Raw genomic sequence first — 19084 nt, 5'->3', positions numbered from 1 at the left:
GCATCAAAGCCAGCGAATGGGCACTGTCACTGTTTAGTTTACTACCACCAGTGTAGCCAAGAGATTCAGATCTCCTGTGAAGCTACCTGAGCTTTTTTGCTTCCAGTAGTGCGGGTATATTACAGGCATTATTGCACAGCTCTCCTGATGTCTAAAATAAATAATATGTTCCTAAATTGTCAGGGGAAATTCAATAATATTTATAAGAACACATTCATTTGTGGTGCAAAGCAAAATTTGCTCTTTGACCCCTAAAAAGAGTCTTTTTGACCCTATATTGCCCAGTCTGTTAGGATTAAGCCAAACTGTACTTTTCCCAACTAAATATGGAGTGTTTAAGAATGAAGATATTTCTTTTAGCTGATAGAAGATGAAATAAAACAGAAGTCTCAGAGATAACAGATATGGCCTGATATCTGCAGAAGAACAGATTAGTCTATATGTCATGCTTTCACTTAGAGGGAAAATATGTATCTTTTATTAAAATAATGCAAGCAGAAAATAGTACTAGTAACTGTAATCCATGCTCCCTTGGGAGAGATACGGAAATGCAGTGAGCATGAAAAGAAACAGGAAATATTTAGGCATTAGGAAAACTTTATAATAGTAGGAGCACCCAAGCTCTGGTATGGCTTGCCGGAAGAGGCTGAGATCTTTCACAGCAGGCTGAACACACATTTGACAGAAATGTTTTAATTATAGTTGAATTTGCCTCTAGGCATAGAGATGGACCAGATGATCTGAGTCTCTTGCAGCCTTGTATTCTATTAGTCCATGATAAAGTGACAATGCAGAATGAGAACCCTTTTTCAGGAGTACTTTCCTAACAAGGAAAACTTACAGTGGGAAAAAAAATACAGAAACTGGTGATGAAAACACTGTTACATGAAATGCTTTGAATTTAAAAAAAGTAGTGCAGAAACAAGTTATAGGGAAGCACAGCAGAGTAGGCAAGGGATGGGCAGGGTGACCTAAGCAGCTCTTCTGTCTCAAACTTGTGACTCAGTCTCACGACATCACCTGACTGGTGTTTAGCTCATCACATTGAGGCAACAGGTGTTGTAAACAAAGTTATTCATTTGTGAATTACTCAAGTAATTTAAATCAGGTTCTACAGTAATCATGCCTCTAAATGTAGTTAAGTACACACTGAGTGCTTTATTTCTGCTAGGACCAGATAGAAACATCCTCTTATTTCCCTTGAGGAGCATCTGATGCCCAGAGTGAATTATATTTTCCCTGCAGTGTGGGTGCCTAGTACAAAAAGCAGCTGGTCTGTTCTTTCACAGAGAACAAGAGTAGGTACCTTTTGTGAGGAGATGCTATCTCCACTATAGAGTAATTTTAAGGAACAAAGCGGAAGGACGGCCACCTTCTTTCAAGGTAAGTGGACAATCCAGTTGCCACATGATCATACTGCCTAAGTGCCCTAAAGTAAGTAAACCATTTCCTAGCTTCTCAAATAAGTCAGGTTTGACTGACAACTTTAATTTTCCTGGAGAGGTTGTAACTAGTCAGACAAAGATAGGGACATCAGTAAATCATGTGGAAAAAAATGTAACTACCGACAGTTCTGTCAGAAACTTCAGTAGTGAGTTCCTAGTTAAATGGCTTGATGTTCTAACACTCCAAACAAAAACACCCTTATCTATATTTACCTTCTATAAGAAGGCTACCAAAACAGGTAGCCTTCTTATAGAAGGTAAATATAGATAAGGGTGTCTTTGAGAGGCAACATGGGAGCTGCTGCCCATGGAGGTGACCACAGAACAGTTTAAGTACTTTGCAGCAAGGAAGCCAGAGTCAAGTTTTATCAGATGAAGCAGAGGAAGCACAACAAGAAACCAGTTCTGTTTAATCACCTCACTCAAACCTGGCCCAAAGTCAAAGGAACCATTATGCTCAAGCACTCTGGTAGCTCCAGGGTCCCAAGGCATACATGGAGACAGAGGAAGAGGTGTAGGGTAGGGAGATCACAGCAGTTTGGAGTCTTCTCGCTTGCCCAGCCCTCACAGCCTCTATTTGTCTGGAGACAGCATGGGTGTCAGGGAAGGTCTTGCAGCATGAGCAGTGCTCTCCCTATCCTTTCCTTGCTGAAAACCTGGATACCTGCATTGTAATCATAGAATGGGTTGGAAGGGACCTTAAAGACCATCTAGTTCTAATCCCCCACCACCATGGGGAGGGATGCCACACACTGCACCAGATTGCTCAAATTCCCATCCAACCCGGCCCTGTGTGCTTCCAAGGATAGAGCATCAACAACTTCTCTGTGAACCTGTGCCAGTGCCTCACTCCTCACAGTACATTTTTTTTTTCCTAAAATATAATATAAATCTCTCCACTTTTATTTTAAAACTGTCCCCCCCTTATCTGATTACCCCCTGCTCATGTAAAAAGTTGTTCTCCCTCTTTTTTTATAGTCCCATTCAGGTACTGGGAGGAAAATCTAAGATCTCCTCAGAACCTCCTCTTCTCCTGGCTGAACAATCTCAACCGTCTCAGCCGGTCTTTGTAGGAGAGGTGTTCCAGCATTTTTGTGTCCCTCCTCTAGACTTGCTGCAACAACAGGTCCATGTCTTTCCTGCACTGAGGACCCCAGATCTGGATGCAGCACTGCAGGCAGGGTCTCACCAGCTCCTTTTGATGGAGCCCAGGATACATTTGGCTTTCTGGGCTGAAGGTGCACGTTGCCAGTTCCTGTCCAGCTCTTCATCCACCAGAACACCCAAGTCCTTCTCTCTGCAGGGCTGCTCTCAATGAGTTCATCTCCCAGTGGACTACATCAAATTCCTAAATGATTTTGAAATCCAGATGTAAGCTGTGTTCCAGCCTAAATTTAGGGGGGAAAAAACCAACCAACCAAACAAAAAAAAAAAAACACCCCCCCCAAAAAAAAAAAACCCAAACAAAAAAAAAAAAACACCCCCCCCAAAAAAAAAAAACCCAAACAAAAAAAAAAAAACACCCCCCCCAAAAAAAAAAAACCCAAACAAAAAAAAAAAAACACCCCCCCCAAAAAAAAAAAACCCAAACAAAAAAGAAAAAAAAAAAAAAAAAAGAGAGAATACCCATGGCACTTCTGTCCTGGAGCTGCTGCAAACTGCAGCAGAGCTCAGGCATGGTAGTGGTTGGCTCACTACACTTTGAAGTGAGTTTGAAATAAAGATAAAATTAAGGACTGAAAGTAAGACACTATGAAGCTCCTCATTTAGCCAGAAACATCGCTGAGTACATCCCAGGGCTGGTCTAACACAGGGGACCCTAGTCTTTGAAATACACCCTGAAAAAGCCTCATGCCAGGTCTGAATTTTTCCTGCTGAGCTCCTCCCTGTTCTTAACCTCACCCTAGTCACTCAGAGACAGAATTATCAGCTGTTTATCTAACATCTTGCAAGGCATGCTGATAAGGGCTGTTTTGTCATCTGGAGCAGACCGTTCAGCAGGGTGGAGCGTGTTCAGCTGCCACCACCATTGGCAGAGGGGGAGGCCCCACCACCAGACCTGCACTTGCTTTTGTGGGATATTTTAATGGCTGCAGTTAACACTGCACCTGGAAATGTTTCTCTTAGGAACCACCCTAGGCTACCAAAAGGTGTTTCATGAGGTGATGTATCCACATCACCTGATGTTTACCCCACCCTCCCTCATGGCATCAGCCTTTCCAGACCCAGAGGCCTCCCTGAGCAACTTCTCCATCAGCCCTGGCCATGGCAGCTGCTACCCACAGCTTTCCCCAGAGCACAGAAGAGGGCAATACATGCCCTTCACCAGAGAAGGGTGAAAATGGCTGCTCCTCCTCACAGCCAGGGGCAGAAAGCTGCTGGGTGGTCGAGCTCCATGACTGCAGTATTGACACTGCCCGTGGCTTAGGCTTGGTGAAGCTTTGGGTCATCCAGACCCTCATTGTTAAGTGAAAGACAAAGAAGTTCAGAGCTAGATCTGGCTGAACGTAGGATTTGCAACCACAAAGAATCTGTAAATTTTGGGTTTTCATGATACAGAGCAAACAAAACTCATCTGGCCCACTAATGTTCAGTCTGAGACACAAGATACATGCTCAGTCATGTAAACAGAGGACTCTCTGAAGAGAAAAAAGGAAGGAACTATCAAGAAGTTCCTGATTTAGTTCAGAGGGATTCTGGTCAAACAGGTACGGCAGCAGAGCTGAGCTGGCAGCAGACTTGTTTAAGGACTTGAGAAACTGGGTTTGTGCCACATGCTGGATCCCCAGGCTCCCCAGCACCCAGCAGGACACAGAGCGAAGCTGCCACTGCTGCTGTGCTGTGCCTGCTCTTCAAATAATACCAGGCACAGACTATGTTTTTTCTTGTGAGCAAACTTTGTCATGGGTCGCATACAAATACCTTGTACAAATAGAAGCTTGTGGGGAGCCTTCAGAAAGGGGCATTTCCCTGATCCCATTTGTTTTCTGTGCAATTTTAGGCATGAATTTCAATAGTGGTGATGGGGTTAGGAAGATTACAGCAAAAAACTGCATGCTGTACACTGAAAACTGCATGAGGCTTTCATGTCATGATTGAACCCTTTGTCCATTTGCCTACGACATGCCTCCATAGGCATAGTCATGGCAAGTGGGAGGTAATGGCCACATCTGGGGCTGACCTGTAAAACCTAGCTGGGCTTTTTATTCTCTCTCTTTATTTACTTTGCTTGTCGATTTACTCAGAGGTCTTCCCTATGGATATCATAGCTATTTTAGGCTGCCAGTGATGCTTCCCACCCCCTTGTCCATTGATTTGTGGAAAGCCTCCTATCAGAATGCAGTTTATTCAAAGAATATTAAATTTTGCCACAGAGGGAAGTTTCATCAAGTCAGTACTGATATGTAAGTACTTGCACACTAGTCACTGTCCAGAGTCATCAAGGGCACCAACAGTGGTGGGCAAAACAGGTTTTAATGTATGGCTCCATGACAGGCTTGATAAAGTCATAGCAAGCCTCCATTAAAGTGTGAGTGGATTAAAATATACATGAGGTTTTTTCCACTTTGTCCATCTAGGGGAAAAAAAAACAGGAAGGGTTCTTTGAAACGTTCTTTGAAATGCTTCAAGCATTCAAATACTAAAGTCTCACATGCACATTCCTAACAGCAGAAAAGACTGTATTGAGTGTAGTTTGTTTGGTTTTTTTTTTAAGGATTTGCTAACTACAGTTTTTTAGGGAGTAAGTTTATGTCATTTTGTGGAACATAGGTATGTTTGTAATATGAAGAGACCTTGTGTCCCAAGATCAGATTTCTGGAGTGGGACAAAAGAGGAAAAACAATGCTACGTCTGAGGGGTAGGTCAGGAAGTTTGGAAACTTCCATTGCAGCTGGCACTATTGCAGGGTGTCTGAGCTCTGCTGCACAACCCAGCTAACCTCACTCTGCTTGCGTTTTTTTAATATAAACCAGAGAAACATTATCAACTCAGACTACTGTTATGAAAGTGAATTTCTCAATTTTCAGTTTCTGACTTCACTGGTTCAGTACACCAGGCTCACATGTAGTAAAGACTGCGTGTATGCAAAAGTAAACACATGTTCATAAATAGACTTTGGAAGCAGCTCCCTACTGGCTCTTGGCCAGAAGGGCAGAAAATAAGGAGGAGGGGAGCGTGCCTCTTCATTGCAAGTGATTTGTTTTTCTCACTAATGCTACACATTGTTCAGGACTATTTCTAGGAAGAAGGCAATCATAAAATCCAATCAATATATGCTGCAACATGCTGACTAGAAGAAAAACAGTATGTGCAGAACAAGAGGAAGTCTTTGAATAAAATTCTTGGAAAGAAGCATCTCAGAACGCAGTGGGCCAGGAACATTTTTTCTGTGGTGCACATTTAGTACTTGTTCACACAGAAAGCTTTAAAAGTATTTAGAAATGTTTTTTAAATGTTAATAATCCCTCGGGCTTGACTGGGCTTTAATTAATACCAAAATAACTGCATTGGTTTTGAAATTATTTTGCCATGTCACAATGTCACACTTTTAGAAGTTCTCTGCCTCCCCTCCTACTGTCTTCAGTATTTTGCCTAAACAAGGCTCAGTGGCTCAGTGGCAGCCATCAGTCTCTTTGTTAAATGTCATACAGTTTTTCTCCAGGCAGGGCAGTGCTCTGGGTGAAGCTTTACAGATCCCTGGCTGCAGAGAATGAAGTTTGTAATCAGTGGATGCTCCACAAAAGGCTGGCTGACCTAAGAGTAAAGCAACCCCAAGTGTTTATTTTACACTTCTGAAAATGCCACTGCAGCTAGACTGGTGGTGAAGCAGTGCTGGATTGGTAGAGCACAACCAGCTGCCCTCAGGAATGCTTTGGGACTGTCTTTTTTGCATTTATGTTTTAAGGACAATATACAGAGACAGGTTACAAGACCTCCACCTCCAAACCTCCCCCAGCATCTAGCAACACAGTCAAGGCCATCAGAGATCCACCAGTGTCAGTGTGTCAGTGAACAATCCCAAGTGCTGTTTCTGTTGCCTACACTGGAATGATTTTCCCAAAAGTTGGATCATAGGAACATACAAAGCTCCATTTTGTGAATAATCTTTTATTGACTAGTTTGGACTTTAAAGGTACTTCTGGCTTCAATGGGTGAATAATTGTTAATTGTTCTGTGAGAAATTAACACCTCCTGATACTCCAGACTGGCGGGATTTATTTTTAAACTAACTTCACAGATTAAGTAGTCAGCAAAAAGAAAGATGGTGGCAAGAAATAACCTGTTCACAGTAGCATGCTCCTGTATATTTCCTTGTTTTCACTTCATTGTGCAATGCCCATAGTGTAATTATTCCTATGTGAAGGGATTCCTGCACATAGGATCCAGCTGTTCTTATTTCACTTGAGGTGCCAACACAAGACTTTACCTTTTCAGAGCCTTTTTCAGGCCACTGCCTTCATTATGTGGCATCAGTTGAATAGAAAGGTATCCTTTCTCTGGGCTGGATTGTTAGTGTTTGTGTTAGTGAGATAGCACTGGATTTGGAGTCTCCATGGTATCCAATCCAAAGATATTTAATGTAGGAATCCTACTATACTAAGCCCAGATGTACCTGTCTGACTTTAAGGTGAGAGAATAGTTCCCCTTAACTTCAAGGCCACCTTTTTAAGTGGGTTTAGATCCTGGGGCTGCCCTTTTTACCTTAAACAGTCATAAGAAACATGGTTACGCCTGGATTCCCTTTCCAATTAATCCACAGAGAGTGTTGCACTGTTAGAGCATGATCCATTTAAGCTTCCTTAGCATGGCACGACATAGAGCGTTTAAATACAAACTTTTTTTTCTCTAAATGTAACTCTGACTTGTCTTGGAAATATAATTTTCATAACTGCCTGCTATTCTTTTCCCATTAAATTTTCCATCCTTTTCCCCCACAGGATAAATCTGCTTTTGTATCTCACCTAGAGCATACCACTTCCATCAAAGTCAACTTCTCTTCAGCAAAGCTCTCACAGTCAATGAAAAAGTGAAAACAAGTGCAAATACACCCTGAAAAACAGTATAGCAGTCAAAAGAGCTTCCTTTGTTGCAGCATTAAATTATTACATAGTTTATAAAGTGTCAAATTATCCTATGGTTTATAAAGAAAAAGAAGGTGCACTAAGACTCACATTCTATACTGCTGTTTGTTGGCCTTCAACAGTGCTTTGAAGCTTTAATTGGGGCTCACTTTGCCACACGCTGTGCAGGGACAAAATTAAAATGTTGTGACAGGATGCCTCTATTGTGAAATCCTCATTAATTTAAGCAAAGTTTTCCCAAATCTTAGCATTCAAAAGTCTGGGCAGTCATGCACTCTCTGCTGCTTGCCACCAACTTTATTAATATAATAAGGAACAAGTCATCATTAATGTAGCAGCCTAGGATGACTGATGGGTTTGTTTGACATGTGTGGCAGGGTCAGGAACATGCTGCACAGCTACCACAAGGCCAGCAAGTAGTCAGGAGGTATATCTGCTCCAGCCTGGTTTCAGGAATGCTTGTCTGAGGATTTACAAAGCAGAAAATAAACTACTGGTGTTGCCAAGCAATTAAGACCACTGTTCAATGGCTCTGAACTGAGACAAGCCAGTTAAAGTGAGGAACTACCTCTCCCACGTGTAAATGTTGTGCAGATTCCTACTGAGTAGCATCTTCCCAAACCTTAGAGGAAATGTTAGTGAGCTCACACTTCCTTCTGTAGCAAATGGAAAGATAGAGACAATTCCAAGGACTGAGTAACTCCAACAGGATTGTTGCCTTTGGACTATAGAAATAAATCCTTCCGTGGATTCAAACAAAACCTATCTTTCCACTGAAATGAGGTAACAAACATGCAGCATCCTATTTAGTTCCTTTTTTTTTCTCCAGTGTGGGTGGAGATCAAATGAATCCACAGGAAAATGGGAGGTGGGAGCCTCAGGGAACCTGTGGGAATCCCTGGAGTGGTGAGGTTTCTTTCCCAGATGCCACGTAAGGAAGGGCTAGATGCTGATGTCTCTGGTGTTTGGCAGCCCTCCTCAGTGTAGGGCAAAGGCTCCTTCCAGCTCCTGCCAAAAGCTAAGGAAAAGCTTTGCTGGGCTGGAAGGAGCCCAGTTCTTGCCTACAGCGTACAAGGGTGCAGTGTGGAAGGAAAACCTTTTCCCCATCAGCCAGTGTCCCCATGGCCCTGGATCTGTGCACCCTCACCCTCCAACTCTGCTTCACCTCACCATTTACCCCCATCCTTTCTGCAAACCTGGCTGCATCCCCACAGGCTGTCCTGCTTTTTTGTCCTTTCCTGTTTACAAGCTACAAGTAAACTGCCTAGCCCAAGCAAAAGCCAAGTGTCTGGATCCTGCAGTAAGGACTGGGTTAATTCTCAGTCCAGAACATCCTCATAGTTCTGCATCCATTGCAGAAACTTCCTTCTCCTACCCAGCTGCCCAGAGCTGCCAAGAAAGCCTGCCACCCGTCAGGCACAGGCTGCCTGCAGGAAATTAGACACCTGCTTTGGTCTTCTTCTTGCAGTCATGAAGTGTTGGTATAGTATGTCTGCCAAACCACTATTAATAAACCACCTTTTTGACTGTCACAGAGTTATGCCAAGATAAAATGCCATTCCTTCTACCATCCATCTTCTTTTTGTTTCACAGGTCCTGGCAGAGCTCTCTTTTCTGTACTTTTTCCTGGTCTGTTGAGATTTGTGCAGCACTTACCAAGGGAGGAAGGAGATAAAACTAGTGAATTAGTCAAATAAGTAGGAGTTAAAGGAAACTACCTGGTTATCAGTTTTACCATTATGGCCTGACTATCTACAACCTGCTATCCTAGGGGGAAAAAAGAGAGAAAGTGTATTAATTTTGAGGAAAACATTAACTTTGTAGGATGAGTTATATACACAGATGTTGCCATGGTCTGTTCCCATCTTCATGGGCTTGTCCTTTACAAGTCTAACACAGCTGCTGGAGGGAAGCAGGAGAGGAAATTGATGAAATACAGGGCTAACATCTTCTTTCATTTAAATTCCTTTCACTTAGTGTTACTTTTCACATAGAAGGAGAAAAAAGTATTATTGTGTTTGTACTCTGTTTATTAACTGCATTACCCTGCTCACACACAGCACAGCCTGGTGAATGTGGCAATGTATTGCAAAAGGTGTTATTAACATAATCCTCTTTCAACAGATGGAGCAGCTGAAAAAGTTGCAGAGGGTTATTGAAACTCTTCCAGCAGCGTGAGGGAAAATAGCTTTGTCATCCTGTCTCGGGCCAGCACTGCAGTGACCAGGGCAAGAGCCACAGCTCATTTCTCAGTCTTAGCTGAGAATCCAGTCTTCCTTGGCTTATACTCAAGTTTTAGCCTCTGTTGCACAGAACATTAGATTTCCAGGAGAAGGGATTTAGGAGCACCCAAACCTTTTTTTGTTGAAGGTCATGTCTGTAACTGCTTTAAGTTAGCTCACTTGAAATGACTGTTGCATTTCTACTGACCTTACAAAAGCACCAGAACTCATACAGTGAATCCAGTAAGGAATCAGAGATGAAGGACATTTAAATACCCGTTGGGAAAATTATCTTTCAGGTTTAATCTGGTTTTTTTTTGTTGTTTTTTTGGGGGTTTTTTTGTTTGTTTGTTTTGTTTGTTTGGTTTTGTTTAGTTTTTGGGGTTTCATTTTGTTTTTTGGGGGGATTTTGTTTGTTTGTTTGTTTGTTTGGGGGTTTTTTAATAAGACTAAAACAGGTTAAGGAAACTGTTGTTTTGCAAAAGAGTTTTCAAATAAAATATTTATTGCAAATTATTTAATTATTAAAGAGTATTTTTCCATTGAATTTCCAAAGTGGCCCTCTGAAGGAATGCTGCCCCTCAGATGCCATTGACTCATAAAAACCTCTAAGCAAAACTGGCAGAATGGAGGGGCTCAGAAACTTATAATGAAAAAAAATCTTTAAACTCCAGGGATTTCTCAGAGATATTTACTGAGATGGAAATCCCACAAAGCCTCAGTTTATATCTCTCCCTGATCCTTCTCTGCCTTAAAATATCCAAGAAATTATGAGTCCATGGGATCCTAAAATACTTAGAAAAAGATGGGGTAATCCATCATAATTTCCAGACTTTAAAGGAAAATTAATGATTTTATTAGCAAAGCTATGCTGCATACATAATTGCTTGTGTAAGTAAAAATTGCCCTTGAGTTGCCTGATATATTGTTTGCTCTTCAAAGGTCACCTCCGTCCTGTAGCAGATTGCAATATGGATGGTGTTAGAGTCTAAGCTGTACCACGTGCAGAGGGTGAGCAGAGAGAAAACCCCTGCACAACACAGGAAAAACACTCCTGAGATGAAAAAAAATAAAAGTGAATAAATTAAAAGCTTTCAAACTTGTTAGAAGGTATACAAAATATCTCAATATCAGGATACATCCAAATTATCTGACCTTTTTTTAAAGGGTACATCCAATTTAATTTGTTTTACATGCTACAAGCTATTAAATATCATATGGCCTCATTTCTAAGAAGGGTAAGATAAATATCAAGTGTCAGCCAAAAATAATATGTGGGACCACTGGAGGGCACTTTTGATTTAAAAATCCCTCACTTCACAAGCCTTTTGGCAGCAATACAACTTCTGCAAAAGCAGGAGGGATCAGAGCTGGGGCTTGTCACTTGTTCATGAAAATTTATAGGAAAATATTTATTTCATTTTAAGATATTTTGTAGCCCAAAAGATCTTGAGGAAATTCTGACAAATAACCTTTATGAAACATCTGTTCTCATTAATTTGTTTTTCCATATTACAGATTTTTGCAATGTGACTGTTTTGGCCTAGATCACATTAATGAATCAGTTAATTGAAACAACAACTATAGATGGGTTAGAATAAAAAAGACTGTATTTTTGCCTGTGTTGCTATGCAGACACATTGCTAGCTCTGCATTTAAAAGAAGAATATGCTAAAACTATTCACCTGATCCATGAATCAGATATCTGCCACTTGGTACAAAGGCTCCAAGTTTACTGAAGGAGTAAAGAAGGAGCAAAGAAAAGAAGCAATTCTGTGTGCTGGATTCATTCTAGACTAATCCTGCAAACTTTCTCCTCTCAGCAGTCTTCCTTAGATGATTGATATAGTTCATTTTAGAGGGAATGGACTTGAATAAAAAAAAGATTTATCAGACCAGCTGCCAGTGTTCAGTCTGTCCTTTTGCAGTTTTTTTCCTTGTTGACTTAGACCTTCATGAAAGGGGGGCTGCTTCCTGCCTGGCCTCCCTTGCTTGGAAGCAGCCATGCAATTCCTTGTTCCCCATTTTGGTTGGGCAAAGTACAATTTGCTCATCCATTATAGCAGAGCATTTCTCTGCAAAGCTACAAAGCCAGCATTACTACAAGATCAGACAAAGGATTTTGTGAAATTCAGAAGACAGAAGGGAAAAAAGGAAGAGAAGACAAGAAAAAACGGAAAACACAAAAATGCCTCCATCAGGTATTTTCTTCTTGGCTTTTCTGAATGGAGGATGAAGAATTTATTGGGAGCAGACATGTCTCCATTGCCTAGTAACAGTGCCTGTAATATAGAGTAAATGATTGCCTGTTTGTGCTGTGGTCTGTGGTTCTGATGATGAACTTCCTGAGGGACTGTAAAGATAAAAATCACAGCTTGGTACTTGGTGAAGATTTAAAGAGCTGTAACTCCTAAATGGTACTGCTGAGGGATAAACAGGCTTTTGCCTCCTGTCCCTGAGCACCATGGCAGGGTCACGAGAAGCTGAACCTGAACAAAACTCATGCTGTCTCTTCAGGCCTTCACTATATGCAGCTCCATTTGCGACTTCTAAATTATTTCTAACTCTGTAAAAGTGATGAGATCCCCAAGCTCACTTGATCCCATTTCCTTAAAATATTCCCCACTTCAAATATGCAATTTCAAGTGAAGTAGAAGACAGTTCTGTATTTTCTGAACCACTTTGCCATGCAGGCTTTTCAATGATGTCCCCAGCTTGTGCGCATTAAAAACAGAGGGGACATTCTGAGGTGCCAACACGATGGTCCCTTGTTGTGCACACCCTGTTATGGCACCCTTGGCCTCATGGCTCCCTGGGTGATGTCTGTGGGAAATGCTCAGCTGATGACAGCCCAGCACTTATCTGCTCATTTACTTGGAACAGAAGCTCTTTGGGAAGATGCAGTAGAAGTGTCAGATTTATGCTGCTTTTTAGGAAGCTTTTCTTACCTCCCAGTGATAGGGGACTTTAAATTGAAAAGAGTTTTAACCTTTGCCATGACTGGTAAGAGCTTGATAAGTTTTTTTTATGCAGATATCTAAAAGCCCATAGCAAGAAACAAATATGTATCACTGCTTCCAAAAATCTCAGAGTTTAAGACAGCTCTGGTTCTTGGAGATACGTTTGTGCTTTCTGTCTGTTTGGATTGGGTTTTTCTTATCTGCCCCGTTTTTCAGAGTGTTTTACATTTGCAGCCTAGACCTCAGAAGGTTTTGTTTAGCTGGTTTTGGACCTGCTGAAGCTCAGCCTTGGGCTGACCAGTCCTTAGACTGTGGTCTTGACAAGGTGCAGACTCCTACTCCAGGTGAGACTGATTTGTCACAGACCCCTTCAAAGAGTAGAAGAGTCAGAAGCAGAGAGGTTGACACTCTGTTTGCATTTATGGCAGCATGAGATAAATAAGTGTTATTAAAGCATTACTCATCATGCACATTGTTATGGTGCAAAGGCAGTGGAGGTGACAGGAGCTGGGGGTGAAGCAGCTGACAGCCACTCATGACCCTCACAGCCTTTCATCCCCGTGGACCAAGCTGAACTTTCAGATCTATATTAAGACAGGGCAGGCTCTCTGAGACATGATCTCTAGATACAGAATGATCGCTGACCTCCCACAACCTGCCCTAAATAAAATGCAAAAGGACTTGGCCTGCAGTCAGCTCCCCAAGAGTGAACCGCATGGAAGGGTCTGGGTTCAACTTACTGTTTGTTTTTCAGTAGGTGAGAAGGCAGCACACGTGCTTGATGCTGGAGGAAAGCAGATCTGCAGTGAAGCTGAGACTTATTTACCCTTGCAAAAATAGATCCTCCACTCTGAAGGGTCAGCCCTCCAAAATGGGAGCAAGGAGCTGCAATGAGGCAGCACTTGCTCCCCCGGCGGCTGCTGCCAACCTGCCGGGCATGGCAGGGCAAGGCCACTGTGGGGAAAAGATGCTCCTGCCCCTGAAAGTCTGGAGTCTGCTCAGGAGATGGCTGCAAAACAGCCACCAAAATAAAACAGAAGGAGGGCCAACACCGTGACCCCTGTGCATAGGGCAATAGTTGATCCCTGTGCCCAAAGTGTTACAGATCAGCCACAGGGGAGGAACTTGGGCAGTATAGGAAGCTTGTATTTGATGCAGGAATTTGCAGAGTTCTCCTTGATGTCTGCTGTGTTTTAATAGGCCCAGTTTTAACCACCATCCTCACATGTTGTATCACGTTCTCTTGGTGATGCTTAATTTATTTGTTATTTTTATTTATTCCTCCTCTGGAAAGGATGTAAGTGTACAATCTTATCACTAACCCTAGGGAAAGCAGAGGTCTGTATGACATATTTGTTTGGTCCTCTTGCAACATCATTATAAATCAGAGGAAATTTGAAGTCTAAATGCTTACAAAAACAATTTTTGCTTCTGGAAGCATGTAAATTTTTAATCACGTGCTGCATTTCAAAGCCTGGAGCCCATATTTTTTTATTTGCATACCTAGGGAATCTTTTTATCAAGGAGCTCTCTGTGATGAGCCTTTAATATTCTCAAATATATGTATTCTGCCATCATGTCCAAGGACCAAAATTTTCTCTGTACTCTACAACATAGTGATAGGCAGAACCACTTCAGTAAATCTATAGAGGTAAGTGGTTCTTCTTTTCTGATGTCCTCAACAGAAGCCCAGAGTCAGCAGCTCCTAAAGGCCAATAGCAACAGTTTCAAATGATATTTAGCACATCTATTTCTATCAGAAATCTGATATTCTTTATCTTTACTCTTTAAGTTTTGTAATGAAACTTACACTGCAAAACAGATTGTTCAAAGGAGCAGTGGGATCCATGATTTTCCTTGGCAATTTAAGAGATTTATATGTGAAGGAAATTTCTAGAAGGAAATTAAAGCTAAAGTGCACATCATACAAATACAATAGTTAAAGTGCTGTGTAGGATATCTTAATTTTTAATACAGGTGAAAACCAGGAATTTAATGATATTTGAAGTTTAAAGGAAAAAAATAAAATCCCTGACTTCTTTCTTCCTTCTCAGTTTGATTTATATTGAACATAGTCTTTATGTTCCTTAGTGCTCCAACCATCACTGAACTAATCAGTCCCATCTCTCCCATCCAGCCTCCATTCTGCTCAGTCTGTAGGGAATTTTCTGTGAAAATGTAAAGTTGCCACCTGTGTTTAATTTAGAAATCAACACCTGTAAACTATCTTCCTATCTATCAAAACCAAATATCTACCAGCACACAAATACCAGGAAACCTGTGTCCTGATAGTGAGAACAACTGGTGCTCATTTTCACCTTCCCTACATGTGCCTCCAAATATGAGACCACTTTAAATGAATGTTTCTATGATTAGCTAAACCAATTTATTCTAAGCATTCTACCTTCAAAAAGCAAGTCTCAGGTAATGCCTTGGATACCTGCAGGACATATCAGTTCTGGACATATTACACACATTCATGCTGACCACATTTAGAAACCATTTCAAATATTGTCATTCCCTGAAAAATCATAGATGTGTGTGTCTATAAAAAGATATGAAAACCATATATGAAACCATAAATATTAATTTCAAAGCATATAATTGTTTTCTAACCACTTTAATGCTTTTTAAAAAGTAATTGAAAGCCTTGGTTATACCCCTTCCTGCCTTTTCCTGAAACTTAGTGAATTGCCAGGCAATTCAGTAGAGCTGTTCCTATTTCTACCCAAAGTCTCTTCAGAGGGAATTCATCCTCTGTCTTTCTGCCAGAAACCTGTACTGAACCACATCCTCTCCAGCAGTATTAGGCATCAGCCCAGACCTTAAAACACAGGACTGTGCAGCCACTATTAGTGGGGCATCAGTGCAGATTGTATTTCATTAAGGCAACTTCAGTCTTACTGAGAAAAAATGTTGTATTTCACCGGCTCTTTTTTTAATGCAGACCTCCAGAGCAAACATTAACACTGTTCTTTATATCCCTTTCCCTCCATTATACCTAAAAGCTACCTTTCAACAGTGCAGCTTTGCACAGCCATGAGACAGCAAAGCAGACAGTACAGAATCACTCAGGTTTTCTTGTAGAACCTGACATACACAGAAGCAAAAGGTTTTCCCCAAAAGTCCACAGGCTGAACTAGAAGAGATGACCAAACCATTGATGAAATACAGACTTTAACAGGAGACTAAAAGCGCTGCTGATACTCATTGCTACTGAGGGTCACACAGCACAGGTTTTTACTTTTTTCTAAAGCTTTAAGTGGTATTTATGCCACCTTAGGGCAGAGTCTCTTACCCAAGACCAAGGGGAGCCAGTGGGGGTCTCTGGATGATCTTCCTCCTCAGACGACATCCTGAGCTGGTAGTTTTTCCCTGTTCTTCACATACACTGCTAAAGCCACTGCTGGTTTCTGCCATATACAAAAAACTGCCTTCAGATTTTAGCTGTAGACAACAAAGCTCCAGAGAATATAATTTCTCAGTGATCATGTTCTTGCTAATTTTACCTGCCGAGGTTCTTGGAAGCACAGTCAGAGCAAGAAACCTGAGCTCAGTAAACCAGAGCACACTTTCCTTGCAACTGACTCCTCAAGTACTCTGGTTCAGTCTAAAGGTTCAGTGAAAAATTAGAGCCTGAAAAACACAAATTCACTTCCAGTCAGTATCCTAACTTTCATATAAAATTTTATGGTCAGACAGTTTACTGAGTTGTAAGTTCCAGAAACAGAATACAAGGAATTTTTACTGCCAGCATTTTATTACTATAATTGATCATATTTTGTATGGATTTTAATTGGTTTTTTTTTTTTTTTCAGGAGATCTTAATGCCAAAATCTAATTCTTCCTTTCTGCACAGCTGCACAACTCCACAACTGTAACTTTGTGAGTGAGAAGGCAGCACAGCTTTTCTGTTCCTCTGTGTAATAATATTTGAAAGAGGATAATTTTCGTTTCCATTTGTTCATTTTGGTTTTCTGTTTGTGACTAGTTTAATACCAGTATGTAGAATCTACACAGATACATAAAGATCACACACTATTATTTATCAGATAAACTTGTCCTGAATCTTTTGAGACTTCTGGCTCTGTCTGAGAGGACAGTTAGGTCCAGCTTCTTGAAATCACTTCTGGCAGCTGGCAGAAATAGAACCTTGCCACCAAGATACAGCCTGAGGTTTTGTGTTCAAACTGAACACTAAATCACAGCTATGATACACTTTCACATTCTCAGCCTGTGGCTTGAATTTTGTTATTTATCATCCCTCTGCTTATAAAACATCTGGCTGCAGTAGCTGGTGAAATAAAGTTGCTATCAAAACCCCTGAACCCTTCTGTTACAGGTCTGGCTTTGGGCAAAGGCTTCTAAATCTTTCCACTCTTATGTAATGAAATGGGCTATTTATAGCACCCCACTGCAGGAGAGTCCTAGCATTAATGGTGAGCTGATAAAAGTTATCAAATGAACAAATATGCACAGATATGCTTCATACTTAACCCTAGGCTATATGCAGATTCAATGAGTAGGAAAATAATCAATCAATGGAAAAACACTGGAAATAAGGCATAGAGAAATAGCCTGTTGCCTGCATGTGGTCTCTCACCACTTTGAGTGTCACTAAGTAGGCAGCAGATAGAAAGGACTAAAAAGTGACAGCCCTCTGTGCAGCCTACCAGGCCATGGCTGGACAGTGTGTTGTTTTCAACAGCAACATCAGCATCAGCTGTGCTTGCCTCTGTCACCCTCCTGATCCCAAAATACAACATGCAAATGTTTAAAGCCTGAGATACTTTCCTAAAACAATGTATTCTGAGGTCTCAAGAATAGCTGTGGTATTCCAGCTGAGAGTTAAGTTCATTGCTATATGGAGTTGCCTTTAAGCTTTGGGAGTATTGGGAAAGAGTGTTATTTCTGTGTATCAACCAAAACTAACACAGCTGCCAAACTGCTCTGAATGCCTGGCATGGCAAGGGAAGTGCCAGCTTGTGTCACAGGACAAGCATTAGATGCAGGCACCCCAGTCTCAGCTCACTCCAGTTGCTCACTGGGCCCATGGGGTTCTGCTGGGCTCCCTCAGCATCCCTCCAGCACTGTCACACAGCCTCCTGCTGCTGGCTCTGACCTGCTTCTGCTCCTGAAACCCTGGCACTGCAGCCAGTCCCTGATAGACTGACTTTCCATCTGATGGGTTTCTTAGGATGACAGGACACTGATGTGAAAGGCATCTGGAAGAGATCTAATAATCAGAAAAAATTATGCTTACTTAGACTCTTTCACACTTCTCATTAGAAACTCTGAATCTGAAGTGGCCCAATAGCCAAGTCACCCTCAAGTTGTAGAGGAACTCTTCCAAGAGAAAATAGCACAGCACTTGAGTTACCAAGATGCTCAAGTTACTCATTTCTGTTGTACACTGAATGTTAAGACTGTAAGCACAGAAACCCATTTATTAGCTATCTGACAAATCACATTTTCTTTCTGGAACAATTTTGGGGAAGGAAATTCAATACAATTCTTCTCATTTCAGATAAACAGGGAAATGCCACGCCTAATGAATTTCAATGGCATTCCTGCCCCTGCTGAAAGGTCTATTCACCAAATTTAAAAGATAGGAACCACTGTTTGTTGGAGTAATTTTCCACTGTTCCACCCATTTCTTCTGATAAATTTTCTTTCAAGCTGTGATGGGTAACTATAACAATCTATCAGAAATAGCATTTAAATAATTGTAATATGCTGTGTAATGTTTATTTATCAAATTCTTCAAGAAGTGGGTGTGCATCTTTTCCAGCACACTGTATTCCTGAAGCCTTTGTAATTTTCTGTACCATTCCATTTCAGGAACTTCCTGCTTTCCCCAGGAAGCACTAACAAGTGTGGGCATTTCCTCCTGGTAACATAGATGTATCCAGTGATTGCTGTTCCAAGATCAATGCATGTGGTATCCATATCCAAGGGTGACCATCACCAAACACTTCTCATCAATACACCCATAAATGGAATAATGGCTAGATGTAAAAGGACCTTTCTCTGTAATTTGCATAAATGATGATGATGTTTCCCAGACTTTCTCCAAGGTTCTCATCCCCACTATCTGCTCCCCATCGCACCTTCTTGCTGTCACACCCACACAGCCAGGCCACAGTTTCTTTGCCTTCTTCCCAGTGTTCCCCAACCACTCCAGCAGCTGCTTTTTCCTCACTCCCTTCCCATTTTTGCACTCTCAGGACTTAACAGCTTTGTTGCTACTTCCCCAGTTGGTGTTTTCAACCAAATACAAATGTGGAATGGTAGCTGACACAAAATTCACAGAAAATGTTCTCAGACTCACAGTTCATATAGGCTTCACATCAGTTTTTAGACTTCTCATCAGC

General features: G+C 41.4%; 1 protein-coding gene across 1 annotated transcript in view; it reads right to left on the bottom strand.

Annotated features, from left to right (window-relative positions):
• Positions 1 to 16358, bottom strand: part of LPIN1 (lipin 1) — a 78593-nt gene extending 62235 nt beyond the window's left edge. The window contains exons 1-2 of the mRNA XM_039715599.1: positions 16220 to 16358; positions 16009 to 16123 (exon numbers count right to left, since the gene is read on the bottom strand). Coding sequence (XP_039571533.1) covers positions 16009 to 16065 — 57 coding nt within the window. The 5' untranslated portion in view covers positions 16066 to 16123; positions 16220 to 16358. The remainder of the gene's footprint in view (positions 1 to 16008; positions 16124 to 16219) is intronic.
• Positions 16359 to 19084: the final 2726 nt, after the last annotated feature.

The sequence above is a fragment of the Passer montanus genome, unplaced genomic scaffold, assembly GCF_014805655.1.
Source record: "Passer montanus isolate IOZ18808 unplaced genomic scaffold, ASM1480565v1 scaffold34, whole genome shotgun sequence".
Lineage (NCBI taxonomy): Eukaryota > Metazoa > Chordata > Aves > Passeriformes > Passeridae > Passer > Passer montanus.
This window is presented reverse-complemented; position numbering and strand designations above follow the sequence as displayed.